Raw genomic sequence first — 12,975 nt, 5'->3', positions numbered from 1 at the left:
TAAAGAAGAAATACAATAGCAATTCAATAAAAATAAGTTAAGTTCAGTTCAGTAAAAATAATTTCAATCCAGCCAATATAATTTCAGTTCAATCAAAATAATTTCAGTTTAACAAAAATAAGGTGAAGTGAACGAGACTTTATTTTGAGTGTTCCTTTTAGTTTTTTTACTTGTAGTTTCAATTGTTATTTGTTTTCGTTTGTATTTCTCTTTTAAATTTGGTAAAAGAAAGGAAACTTAATGTTAATTTGAGAATTTATAATTATAAACAATTTGAGCCAAGTCGAATTTTGGTATGTTAGAGTGAAGCTTGATAAGAATTATCACATCTAATATGAGCTTGAGCAAGCTTTTAAAATGTGGCCAACATTTGATCAAACTAAATACTCCTTAATCAACCTTATCAAAAATTCAAAACCCTATATCACTTTTTTTTTTTTTTTTCTTTTTTTTTTCACCTTATTTCAAGTGACAAGTCCTTAATTAAGGAAATTAAATGTGCCTTAAGGAAAAAAACAAGTCCTTAAAACAAATTAAATGTGACTTAAGAATTTAGGATGATCAAACAGGAGAGAGAAAGTCTACGTTTTTAAAAAGTATGATAAAACACTAATAAATAGCCCAAGGACAATTACTTGTATATCCTAAAAATGTTTGTTTACCTATAGGCCTCTATCTAATGTTAATTGCATATAAATTTTCCCTAGTGTACGTACTATAATGATTTAACTAATATGTGGCCGGGGTAATGCACTGAATTTTACTTTGAATATCAATAAATATTACTTGAGCTATACAATCATAAACTTTTTATTTTTCTTTGAAAAAGTGAACAATAATAGCTAATGAAACTAAATAAATGTTCTCAAATTGGTACTTGTACAAAGTGTTTAGTGTGTTATAAATACTTATAATTGAATATATTAAAAGATAGCCACGTGACACATATTTTTATTAGGAACATTTTTTAATATATAAGTATAGATATAATTTTTGGGCAAATTTGTCAGAAAAAACCTTTTAAAAGCACCATTTTGCGAAAAAAAACCTTTTAAAAGGCCCTGTTTGATTCACCTTAATTTCGCTGAACTGAAATTATTTTTACTGAACTGAACTTATTTCTACTGAACTGAAATTATTTTTACTGAGCTGAACTTAATTTTACTGAACTGAAATTATTTTTACTGAACTTAAATTATTTTTATTGAACTGAAATTATTTTTTACTGATTTTCTATTATAATTCTTCTTTAAGAAAACTGAATTTTATTGAACTGAACTTATTTTTACTGAACTGAAATTATTTTTACTGAACTGAAATTAATTTTACTGAAATGAACTTATTTTTACTGAACTGAAATTATTTTTACTTAATATTATTTTTTTAAGGTGAAGAGAACAGGGCCAAACTTTTTGGTTTAAAAAAACCACCACGTCCATTATTATTGCAAGAGGTTACTTAATTAACCTCTAATTTACTTAATTAATCTCTAATTTCCTCCCATTTCTTCTAAAATAGATTAGAGCTTAATTAGAAGATTTAGGAGGAAATTAGAGATTAATTAAGTAAATAGGTTTCCTCTCGCAAAAAAGTAAATGTGGTGGTTTTTTTTAACCAAAAAGCTTTTAAAAGGTTCTTTTTTTTTGCAAATGGTGCTTTTAAAAGGTTTTTTCTGACAAATTTGCCTAAATTTTTAAATGTTTATTTACTCATTTTCTCTCATAAATGTTAGTTGCCCTTTTTTAAAAACTCCCAAACGAAGTGTGCAAACATTTATACTACTCCCTCCGTTTTTTTATATGCATCACTTTGACAATTGCACTTTTAACATATCATGGTTGACTTAATTTTTCACTTATAAAAAATAAATAAATGTTATTATATAATATATCATTAGCATATAAGCATTTAATATACTTCATTTTTTAGTATTAAGTTGAGAATTTATCAACAATTCACGAGTAATTGGTGTAATAAATGTTTATTTATTGTCAATTCTTTCCATTTTTTCTTTTTCCATATAATTTTATTACTCCCTCCGTCCCAAAAAGAACGACCTATTTGGCCAAAACTTTGTCCCAAAAAGAATGACCCATTTGCATTAAAACACCACCAATTTGCAACAATATTTGTGCAAAATTAGCTTTCCCATATAAAAATTTCATTTTCCATGTTATTTTATTTCTTTCTCTCTCTATTTTTTTACAAACCCCATGTAAATTTATCTTTCCAATATAATTTTACTTCTTTTTACTTAACTTCCTTAATACCCGCGTAATCAACCCAAATGGGTCGTTCTTTTTGGGACGGAGGGAGTACAATTTTTACGAATACACAATTAAAGATATTACTCCCTCCGTTTTTAAATACTTGCTCCATTTGTCCATGCGCGAAGATTTAGGAGAAATTGGAAAAAGTAATAAAATATGGAGATGGTGAGGTTGGTGGAAGAATAAAAAATGTAAAAAAACAAAAGTAGTGGAGAGAATTGAAGGAGAGAGAATATATGTTGGGTCCACTAGAAAAGATAAATTAATTGAATATTGTAAAAACTTTCCAAATAAGGAAATAGAGCAAGTATTTAAAAACGGCCGCAAATAGAAAGTGGAGCAAGTATTTAAAAACAGAGGGAGTAATGGTTAAAGTTGCACCTTGACAAATATATCGGTCAAACTGATGCATATATATATATATATATATATATATATATATATATATATATATATATATATATATATATATATATATATATATATATATATAATAAAAAAAAAATAGCAGGAGTATTAAAAATATTTGTTTACATATCCTCCCTCCTTAATGTCGTCAACACTTGAAAGACTTTGCTAAACATAACTAGCTAGTAGCCCTCCTAGTAATATTGAAAAGAAAAATCCGACCACAAAAAGAATTTTTGGGGCCCTGTCCAAAGTCACACTTTGTACACCCCACTTCTACAAAATAGTTCCTATCTTCCTATATTTGTTCAACCTGAATGCTCTCTTGTCTCTTCTGCTAAGCATCCAAAACCAATAGAACACCTCCTAAAAAAAAAATCCACCAAAACCAAATTTGACTAGCTTAAACCAAAAAAAGACTTCAACCATTAACATACGAGGGAAAACTAGAACGGTGGGGCTTTGATAAAGAAGGTGGGCTTCAATAGAGGCAGAGATCTGGATTTGTGAACAAGGAGGAAAAGCTAGAAGGATAAAAAAAAAAAAAGAACACACTTCATAATAGAGAAAAAAATTCAGAAAACTAACCATATAGTGCCATGCAACTTTGCTGACCTTTCATGAGAAAGAAACACATGAAGCTATGAATGACAATCTCAATCAATAATTAATGATCTCTTAAGAAGGCGTGATGAAAACCACCAGAGACTACCGGCACAACCACCATAATCTAGCTTCTAAGACAAACATTGGCCAAGTACTCCATGTCTCCATGGTAAATAACCGTCGATGTATCTTCTTAGGCCCTTCCTTAGTCTAAGGGCCGTAGATCACCAAGCTAGAACCAGCAAAAAAGTTCAGCAAACAGCAAGAGCAGAGAAAAACAGTTTCTACATTGCTAGGCAGATTGTAAGTGTATTTTTTTTTGGTGAAATTGTAAGTGTATCTATAATTCAATCCTACATACTTTCAAAATTCACCAAAATCACCACTGCACGTCTACACCAATACTTTGGCATCACTAGTCATCACTTCTTCAAAGCTTCAGCAGTTGAGCACAGGCACACAGCAGCCGCCACAACAATCACTAAACTTGATCATTTGTCATGAATCTTATAAACCTACTGTAGTAGGTCTTGTTTAACATAAGGAGATTGGTAAACACTGACTAAAATGATAATTTTGTTTGTAATTCACTGTGAAGCCATGCTCTGTTTGTCAAAGCATGACAGGATTGACAGCTTCAAAATGAGACCTCAATCAGCATTCAACAGATTCATAGCTATAACAGAGACATAAAGCTTACTCAAATACTCACATTACCTATTTGTCATAGCAAAAAAGTTTTTCAAACATCTCTCGAACCCTGATAATCTATTATTCTAAAGTGCATTTCACACACACACACACACACAATTCATCAACCAAATTGTACAATATAAAGCTATACTATATAAAATACAAAAATAACTACAATTCCTCCACGAAGACAAACATCCTATGGAAAAATTGTTCATTCGCTGTGGTTCACCCTCGTGTTGCTTGTAAGCACACCTTTACCAAGCAATCAGGGCAATGACGCATAACATTTTCACCATTGCATTATATTCCAAGATTAATTTTCTCCAACACTCCAACCCCATCCCACAAAGCATTTGACTGCTTCATAACTCCAAGATTAAGTTCAAAATGCAATGCGCTGTGAAGCCATGTTCTGTTTGTCAAAGCTGACTTCTTTCAGCATTCAACAGTAACAAAGCTATAACAGACATATAAAGCTTACTTGATGCCTCATATTGCAAACAACTACAACTTTCAGTCTATCAAACACCTCTTGAATCCATCTCATCCAATTTTGTAATGTGCATTTCACAGGCACGTTTTATCAGCTAAGATAAAGCTATACGCCTATAGATTTCCTGTCGGAAAGGGCCTGTCGGAAAGGGCTGCTTCCAACAGAAAACACATCAACTGTATCCTCCACAAAGATGAAGACAAATAGATGGAAAAATTGGTCATTCACTGCATTTCGCCCGCATGTTAGATGTTACTATGATTCATAAAACTACATACTCAATCATCATAAGAAGTCAACTTTACCAAACAATGAGAGACGCATCTCATTTTCAACATTAAAATATGGACTTCTCCACATATCATCTCATTTTCAACATTACAATATGGACTACTCCACATATCTCAATACAAGTAAATAAACCTTGTCCTAAAAACAAATATGAAATATATACCAAGATGAAATTTCACTAAAACTCCACATTCCTACATATTTAACTCATAACATGGAGGTGTTCAGTTCAGTGTACGACATACATCCTCACTTAATTATAGCTCTCTCAAATGAACAAATGCGAGCTTTAGGAGTGTCATATACCTCGGCGCATGATTAAAATCACCCTTTATTATATAGCTCAATCAACTTAAAAAAAGTAGATTAACTTTCGATGAAGAAATGATTTAGAACTAAACCCATTTATATTATGCACATATGGTTTCTATATCACAATTGGTTTCTATATCACCAAAACTTGTGATATAGACTCTAAAAACACTCATTCAAGAGTACTAACTTCATATAACCTCCATTAAAAAAAAAAAAAAAAAAAAGCCTAATTTACATTGATTCAACTTTAAACAAGAAGTGTAAACTTCCCCAAAACAAAAACAGGGAAACAAAATACTTCAAAAAAAAAAAAAAAAAAAAGATTAAATTGCGTTACCCACAAGCAGCCCACAAGTGTTCCCAGTCAATCGAACCTCTTCCTTTACCTTCATGATCCGTTTTTTTAATGGAGCTCCGACAAACAGGACAAACGGGCGACTTCAAAATCCATTTATCAACACAATTCAAGTGAAAAACATGATTACAACCGGGTAAAACCCGGCAAATTTCACCTTCCAAAAGATTATCCAAACAAATCGCACAAACTTCAGAGCCTTTGAATCTCGATTTCGGAAGAGTTTTAAGCAATTCTAATGAATACCCAGATGATAAATCCCCGTTTCCTGAAATGGGTCGTCGTTGGTTGCGGCGGTGACGATGCCGGAGAGCACCGCCGGCGATGCAAAGATGAATGAAGATTATGGCGGCAACACCGACAAAGATGAAGAAGAGAGAGATTACGAACGCCATGATTAGGGCTTGAAGAAGGATCGAGAGGAGTTTTGGGTTTGTTTTTGTGAGAGTTTCCGGTGGTCGGAAGTCACCGGAAAATTGTTGGCTAGGATTGTTGCCAGTGATGGCATTTTGACGGCTGCGATTGTTCCTCGGCATTCACCTTGATTGTTTTGTTCTGGTAAAAGTGATAGATATTTTTATTTTACTTTTTATTTTTCTTTCTTTTGTTTTTTGTGTAAGGAGATCCGATAATGAAGAAATGGGGTAGAGGAATATAGGAGGAGAGAAAAAGAGATATTCTCTTATTTATTGGTGTTTTTTAATGTTGTTTTTTTTAAAAAAATTATTTTTTAAAAAATAATTTTAATTTTTTAAGGGATGGAATGTGGGGTCAAATTGGGTTTGTAAATGTTGGATTGGACCGTAATTAAAGCCCATTGGATACGTGGGGCTTTAAAGACGGTAGGAATTTGGAACATAACCACTAAGCATACTACTGAAAAAACTATGGGCAGAAAGGCAGGGCCGCAGGGATAAGGTTTACTATAATAATCTATGTAATTTACGAGTAATTTTATTTATAATCTACAGCATACATACTTCCTTTATCACGCTTGCCAATGTAAAACTTTAACGATCAATAACTTAAATTCTTTATAAGTAAAAATTATAAAAGTTATATATTATGATAGTACTTATTGAGACGAATATAAAAAGATCATACATGAATATATTTTTCCTTACATAATATTCACAAAAGACGGTCAAAGGAGGATGGTGAATAATATAAAAGTCAAAGCAGGTCAAGTAATAAAGGACGAAGGAATTATATTATTAGTGTTAGAGAGCCACAAAAAGTGAGGAGGAGAATCGTTCTCTAAATCTCCTAAAATTAAGAGCGAAACTTTAATTACTTGAGCTATCCCTCACTCTCATATGAGTATATATTATGATTTTAAACAAAATTTTCCAATTAATGAAGTCTAAGCATAATAGAGAAGAAAGAACAGTAATGGAATGAATACTATAGGATGGGGAAAACGTGACGAGGATACATGGTATTATGTTTCTTACAACAATTTTTTTATTAGATAGTTTCTCACAAAATTTAGGCTTTATTAAGTAGGTTCTCACAAAAAGTCATTATTATTATTATTAATATTATTATTATTATTACAAGTTTTACATAAAAATTATAAGGGAATATAGAAAGGAAAGATTAAGGGAGGTGACAAGTGTTTTAATTTTTATATCAAAAAGAGAATATAGAAAGGAAGGATTAAGGGAGGTGACATATGGCATGTAAGTGATTTATGACGACATGTGTCATACAAGTGATTTGTGCTTTGTGCTTTTATATATCTACATATATAAGTATAGATATAGATTAGAAGTTGTGATATCTCTATATTCTCTAACCCTTTTCTAAATACTAGCTCATATAATTTGTTGGTTTCAATTACTAAGAAGTTAAACCGAAGTAGTAAGGAAAAATGTCAATGTCAGTTAAGATATCACTGGTTGTTATTGCACTCATCTCCATCACTACTAGTCTAATTTCATTGTCATCGGCTATTCCCGGAACTGCCACATATTACTCATCGTATACTCGTAAGTATAATATACTCCTAGCATTTTATCAATTTTAATTTTTTTATTTAATTTTCCCCATTAGTCTTTAAAAACGTTAAGACCCATTAGTACTTGTATTAATTAATTAACTACGGAGTAATTAATCTTTTGTTCGGGTTGCATAATATGTAGCATCGGCATGCAATGGAAGTATTCCAGGAGGAACATTTATAGCCGCAGCTGGTGATAAATTGTGGAAAGGTGGTAAAAATTGTAGGAAAATATTTGAGGTAGCATGCACAGGTTCATTGTATCCATTTCCACATCCATGCAAAATTGGTACGAGTGTTTATGTTATAATTGTGGACCGATGCCCTAATTGTGTTGTCACTTTTGAACTTTCTAAAGAAGCATTTGCCAGTATTGCTGATCCTGTTTTTGAGGGAGTCATGACCATTGAGTATCAACCGTAAGTTGGCAACATTATTATTACAGTCTCTTTAAGTCCAAAAATGACACAATTTATTTTGAGAAATGTTATTATTGTGTTACACTAATGTTTTTATATTTATATGATTTGATTTTACAGGATTAGAAGTTAGCATCATGAGATACAGTGCCCATTGCCCAAAACAAGAATTCAAGAAATACTTATCTTCGACAATAGCTAGATGTTTTGCAATGCTATTTGTTATCCATGTCAAAGGAGATTTGATACTTAAATTTTATTTATGTCAATAAATAGAACTAAGGGTATGTTAATTGTTAAAGGTGCGTTAAATTTTATTTATGTCAATATATACAATAACGTTCGTTCCACCAAGACCACCTCGACAAAACCATATCTATTAGCCTTATGAAGTGAATACAAGAATCTACTTTCGTCAACACTCTCTACTACTCCCTCCGTCCCTAAATTACATTTCTCTTTGGAAATTTACACGGGAATTAAGGAGGAAAGAATAAGACAAATAACAATAATTAGATAATGCAATGGGAAGTACAAAGATAGATTAGTTATTACTCATGACATGTCATCAATCCTTTGCAAAAAAAAAAAGGACCAATCACATGCTCCTAATTGAAATTTTTTAACCAATTTGGCACAAGGATTATGAGTGAGATTAGGTAAGGATGAGTGAGAAAGCATTAAATATAAAACAGAAAAAGAGAGTTGATTTACAAAAAAAAAACTTACCAAAAATAAAAAGGAGGAATGTAATTTTGGAATACCAAAAATAGAAAAGAGGAATGTAATTTAGGGACGGAGGGAGTACCCTTTTACAATTGTTTTAGTGTGGGATAACACTTTGACTCACATATATGTGTTAGTTCATACATCTATCGTATGACATATTATGTATAATAGATACTTAAAAATATGTATATGCACAAATTTTTATACTTTGTATATGACCATCTCAGGCACATCACATATGAGGTAATTAATTAAAAAATACGCGATAGGGGTTAACACGAGTCTGCGATGAACAAATTGACCGATGTTTAGGGTTTTAGGGTTTAGGGTTTAGGGTTTAGGGGTTTAGGGTTTTAGGGTTAGGGGTTTTAGGGTTTAGGGTTTTAGGGTTTTAGGGGTTTAGGGTTTCAGGGTTTTTTTGGGTTTCAGGGTTTTAGGGTTTAGGGTTTAGGGTTTAGGGTTTTAGGGTTTAGGGTTTAGGGTTTTAGGGTTTAGGGTTTAGGGTTTAGGGTTTAGGGTTTAGGGTTTAGGGTTTAGGGTTTAGGGTTTTAGGGTTTAGGGTTTAGGGTTTAGGGTTTAGGGTTTAGGGTTTAGGGTTTAGGGTTTAGGGTTTAGGGTTTAGGGTTTAGGGTTTAGGGTTTAGGGTTTAGGGTTTAGGGTTTAGGGTTTAGGGTTTAGGGTTTAGGGTTTAGGGTTTAGGGTTTAGGGTTTAGGGTTTAGGGTTTAGGGTTTAGGGTTTAGGGTTTAGGGTTTAGGGTTTAGGGTTTAGGGTTTAGGGTTTAGGGTTTAGGGTTTAGGGTTTAGGGTTTAGGGTTTAGGGTTTAGGGTTTAGGGTTTAGGGTTTAGGGTTTAGGGTTTAGGGTTTAGGGTTTAGGGTTTAGGGTTTAGGGTTTAGGGTTTAGGGTTTAGGGTTTAGGGTTTAGGGTTTAGGGTTTAGGGTTTAGGGTTTAGGGTTTAGGGTTTAGGGTTTAGGGTTTAGGGTTTAGGGTTTAGGGTTTAGGGTTTAGGGTTTAGGGTTTAGGGTTTAGGGTTTAGGGTTTAGGGTTTAGGGTTTAGGGTTTAGGGTTTAGGGTTTAGGGTTTAGGGTTTAGGGTTTAGGGTTTAGGGTTTAGGGTTTAGGGTTTAGGGTTTAGGGTTTAGGGTTTAGGGTTTAGGGTTTAGGGTTTAGGGTTTAGGGTTTAGGGTTTAGGGTTTAGGGTTTAGGGTTTAGGGTTTAGGGTTTAGGGTTTAGGGTTTAGGGTTTAGGGTTTAGGGTTTAGGGTTTAGGGTTTAGGGTTTAGGGTTTAGGGTTTAGGGTTTAGGGTTTAGGGTTTAGGGTTTAGGGTTTAGGGTTTAGGGTTTAGGGTTTAGGGTTTAGGGTTTAGGGTTTAGGGTTTAGGGTTTAGGGTTTAGGGTTTAGGGTTTAGGGTTTAGGGTTTAGGGTTTAGGGTTTAGGGTTTAGGGTTTAGGGTTTAGGGTTTAGGGTTTAGGGTTTAGGGTTTAGGGTTTAGGGTTTAGGGTTTAGGGTTTAGGGTTTAGGGTTTAGGGTTTAGGGTTTAGGGTTTAGGGTTTAGGGTTTAGGGTTTAGGGTTTAGGGTTTAGGGTTTAGGGTTTAGGGTTTAGGGTTTAGGGTTTAGGGTTTAGGGTTTAGGGTTTAGGGTTTAGGGTTTAGGGTTTAGGGTTTAGGGTTTAGGGTTTAGGGTTTAGGGTTTAGGGTTTAGGGTTTAGGGTTTAGGGTTTAGGGTTTAGGGTTTAGGGTTTAGGGTTTAGGGTTTAGGGTTTAGGGTTTAGGGTTTAGGGTTTAGGGTTTAGGGTTTAGGGTTTAGGGTTTAGGGTTTAGGGTTTAGGGTTTAGGGTTTAGGGTTTAGGGTTTAGGGTTTAGGGTTTAGGGTTTAGGGTTTAGGGTTTAGGGTTTAGGGTTTAGGGTTTAGGGTTTAGGGTTTAGGGTTTAGGGTTTAGGGTTTAGGGTTTAGGGTTTAGGGTTTAGGGTTTAGGGTTTAGGGTTTAGGGTTTAGGGTTTAGGGTTTAGGGTTTAGGGTTTAGGGTTTAGGGTTTAGGGTTTAGGGTTTAGGGTTTAGGGTTTAGGGTTTAGGGTTTAGGGTTTAGGGTTTAGGGTTTAGGGTTTAGGGTTTAGGGTTTAGGGTTTAGGGTTTAGGGTTTAGGGTTTAGGGTTTAGGGTTTAGGGTTTAGGGTTTAGGGTTTAGGGTTTAGGGTTTAGGGTTTAGGGTTTAGGGTTTAGGGTTTAGGGTTTAGGGTTTAGGGTTTAGGGTTTAGGGTTTAGGGTTTAGGGTTTAGGGTTTAGGGTTTAGGGTTTAGGGTTTAGGGTTTAGGGTTTAGGGTTTAGGGTTTAGGGTTTAGGGTTTAGGGTTTAGGGTTTAGGGTTTAGGGTTTAGGGTTTAGGGTTTAGGGTTTAGGGTTTAGGGTTTAGGGTTTAGGGTTTAGGGTTTAGGGTTTAGGGTTTAGGGTTTAGGGTTTAGGGTTTAGGGTTTAGGGTTTAGGGTTTAGGGTTTAGGGTTTAGGGTTTAGGGTTTAGGGTTTAGGGTTTAGGGTTTAGGGTTTAGGGTTTAGGGTTTAGGGTTTAGGGTTTAGGGTTTAGGGTTTAGGGTTTAGGGTTTAGGGTTTAGGGTTTAGGGTTTAGGGTTTAGGGTTTAGGGTTTAGGGTTTAGGGTTTAGGGTTTAGGGTTTAGGGTTTAGGGTTTAGGGTTTAGGGTTTAGGGTTTAGGGTTTAGGGTTTAGGGTTTAGGGTTTAGGGTTTAGGGTTTAGGGTTTAGGGTTTAGGGTTTAGGGTTTAGGGTTTAGGGTTTAGGGTTTAGGGTTTAGGGTTTAGGGTTTAGGGTTTAGGGTTTAGGGTTTAGGGTTTAGGGTTTAGGGTTTAGGGTTTAGGGTTTAGGGTTTAGGGTTTAGGGTTTAGGGTTTAGGGTTTAGGGTTTAGGGTTTAGGGTTTAGGGTTTAGGGTTTAGGGTTTAGGGTTTAGGGTTTAGGGTTTAGGGTTTAGGGTTTAGGGTTTAGGGTTTAGGGTTTAGGGTTTAGGGTTTAGGGTTTAGGGTTTAGGGTTTAGGGTTTAGGGTTTAGGGTTTAGGGTTTAGGGTTTAGGGTTTAGGGTTTAGGGTTTAGGGTTTAGGGTTTAGGGTTTAGGGTTTAGGGTTTAGGGTTTAGGGTTTAGGGTTTAGGGTTTAGGGTTTAGGGTTTAGGGTTTAGGGTTTAGGGTTTAGGGTTTAGGGTTTAGGGTTTAGGGTTTAGGGTTTAGGGTTTAGGGTTTAGGGTTTAGGGTTTAGGGTTTAGGGTTTAGGGTTTAGGGTTTAGGGTTTAGGGTTTAGGGTTTAGGGTTTAGGGTTTAGGGTTTAGGGTTTAGGGTTTAGGGTTTAGGGTTTAGGGTTTAGGGTTTAGGGTTTAGGGTTTAGGGTTTAGGGTTTAGGGTTTAGGGTTTAGGGTTTAGGGTTTAGGGTTTAGGGTTTAGGGTTTAGGGTTTAGGGTTTAGGGTTTAGGGTTTAGGGTTTAGGGTTTAGGGTTTAGGGTTTAGGGTTTAGGGTTTAGGGTTTAGGGTTTAGGGTTTAGGGTTTAGGGTTTAGGGTTTAGGGTTTAGGGTTTAGGGTTTAGGGTTTAGGGTTTAGGGTTTAGGGTTTAGGGTTTAGGGTTTAGGGTTTAGGGTTTAGGGTTTAGGGTTTAGGGTTTAGGGTTTAGGGTTTAGGGTTTAGGGTTTAGGGTTTAGGGTTTAGGGTTTAGGGTTTAGGGTTTAGGGTTTAGGGTTTAGGGTTTAGGGTTTAGGGTTTAGGGTTTAGGGTTTAGGGTTTAGGGTTTAGGGTTTAGGGTTTAGGGTTTAGGGTTTAGGGTTTAGGGTTTAGGGTTTAGGGTTTAGGGTTTAGGGTTTAGGGTTTAGGGTTTAGGGTTTAGGGTTTAGGGTTTAGGGTTTAGGGTTTAGGGTTTAGGGTTTAGGGTTTAGGGTTTAGGGTTTAGGGTTTAGGGTTTAGGGTTTAGGGTTTAGGGTTTAGGGTTTAGGGTTTAGGGTTTAGGGTTTAGGGTTTAGGGTTTAGGGTTTAGGGTTTAGGGTTTAGGGTTTAGGGTTTAGGGTTTAGGGTTTAGGGTTTAGGGTTTAGGGTTTAGGGTTTAGGGTTTAGGGTTTAGGGTTTAGGGTTTAGGGTTTAGGGTTTAGGGTTTAGGGTTTAGGGTTTAGGGTTTAGGGTTTAGGGTTTAGGGTTTAGGGTTTAGGGTTTAGGGTTTAGGGTTTAGGGTTTAGGGTTTAGGGTTTAGGGTTTAGGGTTTAGGGTTTAGGGTTTAGGGTTTAGGGTTTAGGGTTTAGGGTTTAGGGTTTAGGGTTTAGGGTTTAGGGTTTAGGGTTTAGGGTTTAGGGTTTAGGGTTTAGGGTTTAGGGTTTAGGGTTTAGGGTTTAGGGTTTAGGGTTTAGGGTTTAGGGT

General features: G+C 35.0%; 1 protein-coding gene and 1 pseudogene across 1 annotated transcript; one reads left to right on the top strand and one right to left on the bottom strand.

The window, feature by feature from the left end:
* Positions 1-5,412: 5,412 nt before the first annotated feature.
* LOC145636023 (RING-H2 finger protein ATL56-like) lies at positions 5,413-5,970 on the bottom strand. Its single transcript, XM_081687461.1, has one exon. It carries the CDS (start codon positions 5,968-5,970, stop codon positions 5,413-5,415), a length of 558 nt encoding a protein of 185 aa, XP_081543587.1.
* Positions 5,971-7,307: 1,337 nt separating this feature from the next.
* On the top strand, positions 7,308-7,988 carry LOC145636020 (putative EG45-like domain containing protein 1 pseudogene; annotated as a pseudogene).
* The last annotated feature ends 4,987 nt before the right edge of the window (positions 7,989-12,975 follow it).

The sequence above is a fragment of the Chenopodium album genome, chromosome 6 (genome assembly GCF_948465745.1).
Source record: "Chenopodium album chromosome 6, dcCheAlbu1.1, whole genome shotgun sequence".
NCBI classification, from domain to species: domain Eukaryota; kingdom Viridiplantae; phylum Streptophyta; class Magnoliopsida; order Caryophyllales; family Amaranthaceae; genus Chenopodium; species Chenopodium album.
The sequence above is the reverse complement of the archived record's forward strand: the minus strand, read 5'-3'. Positions and strand labels throughout refer to the sequence as shown.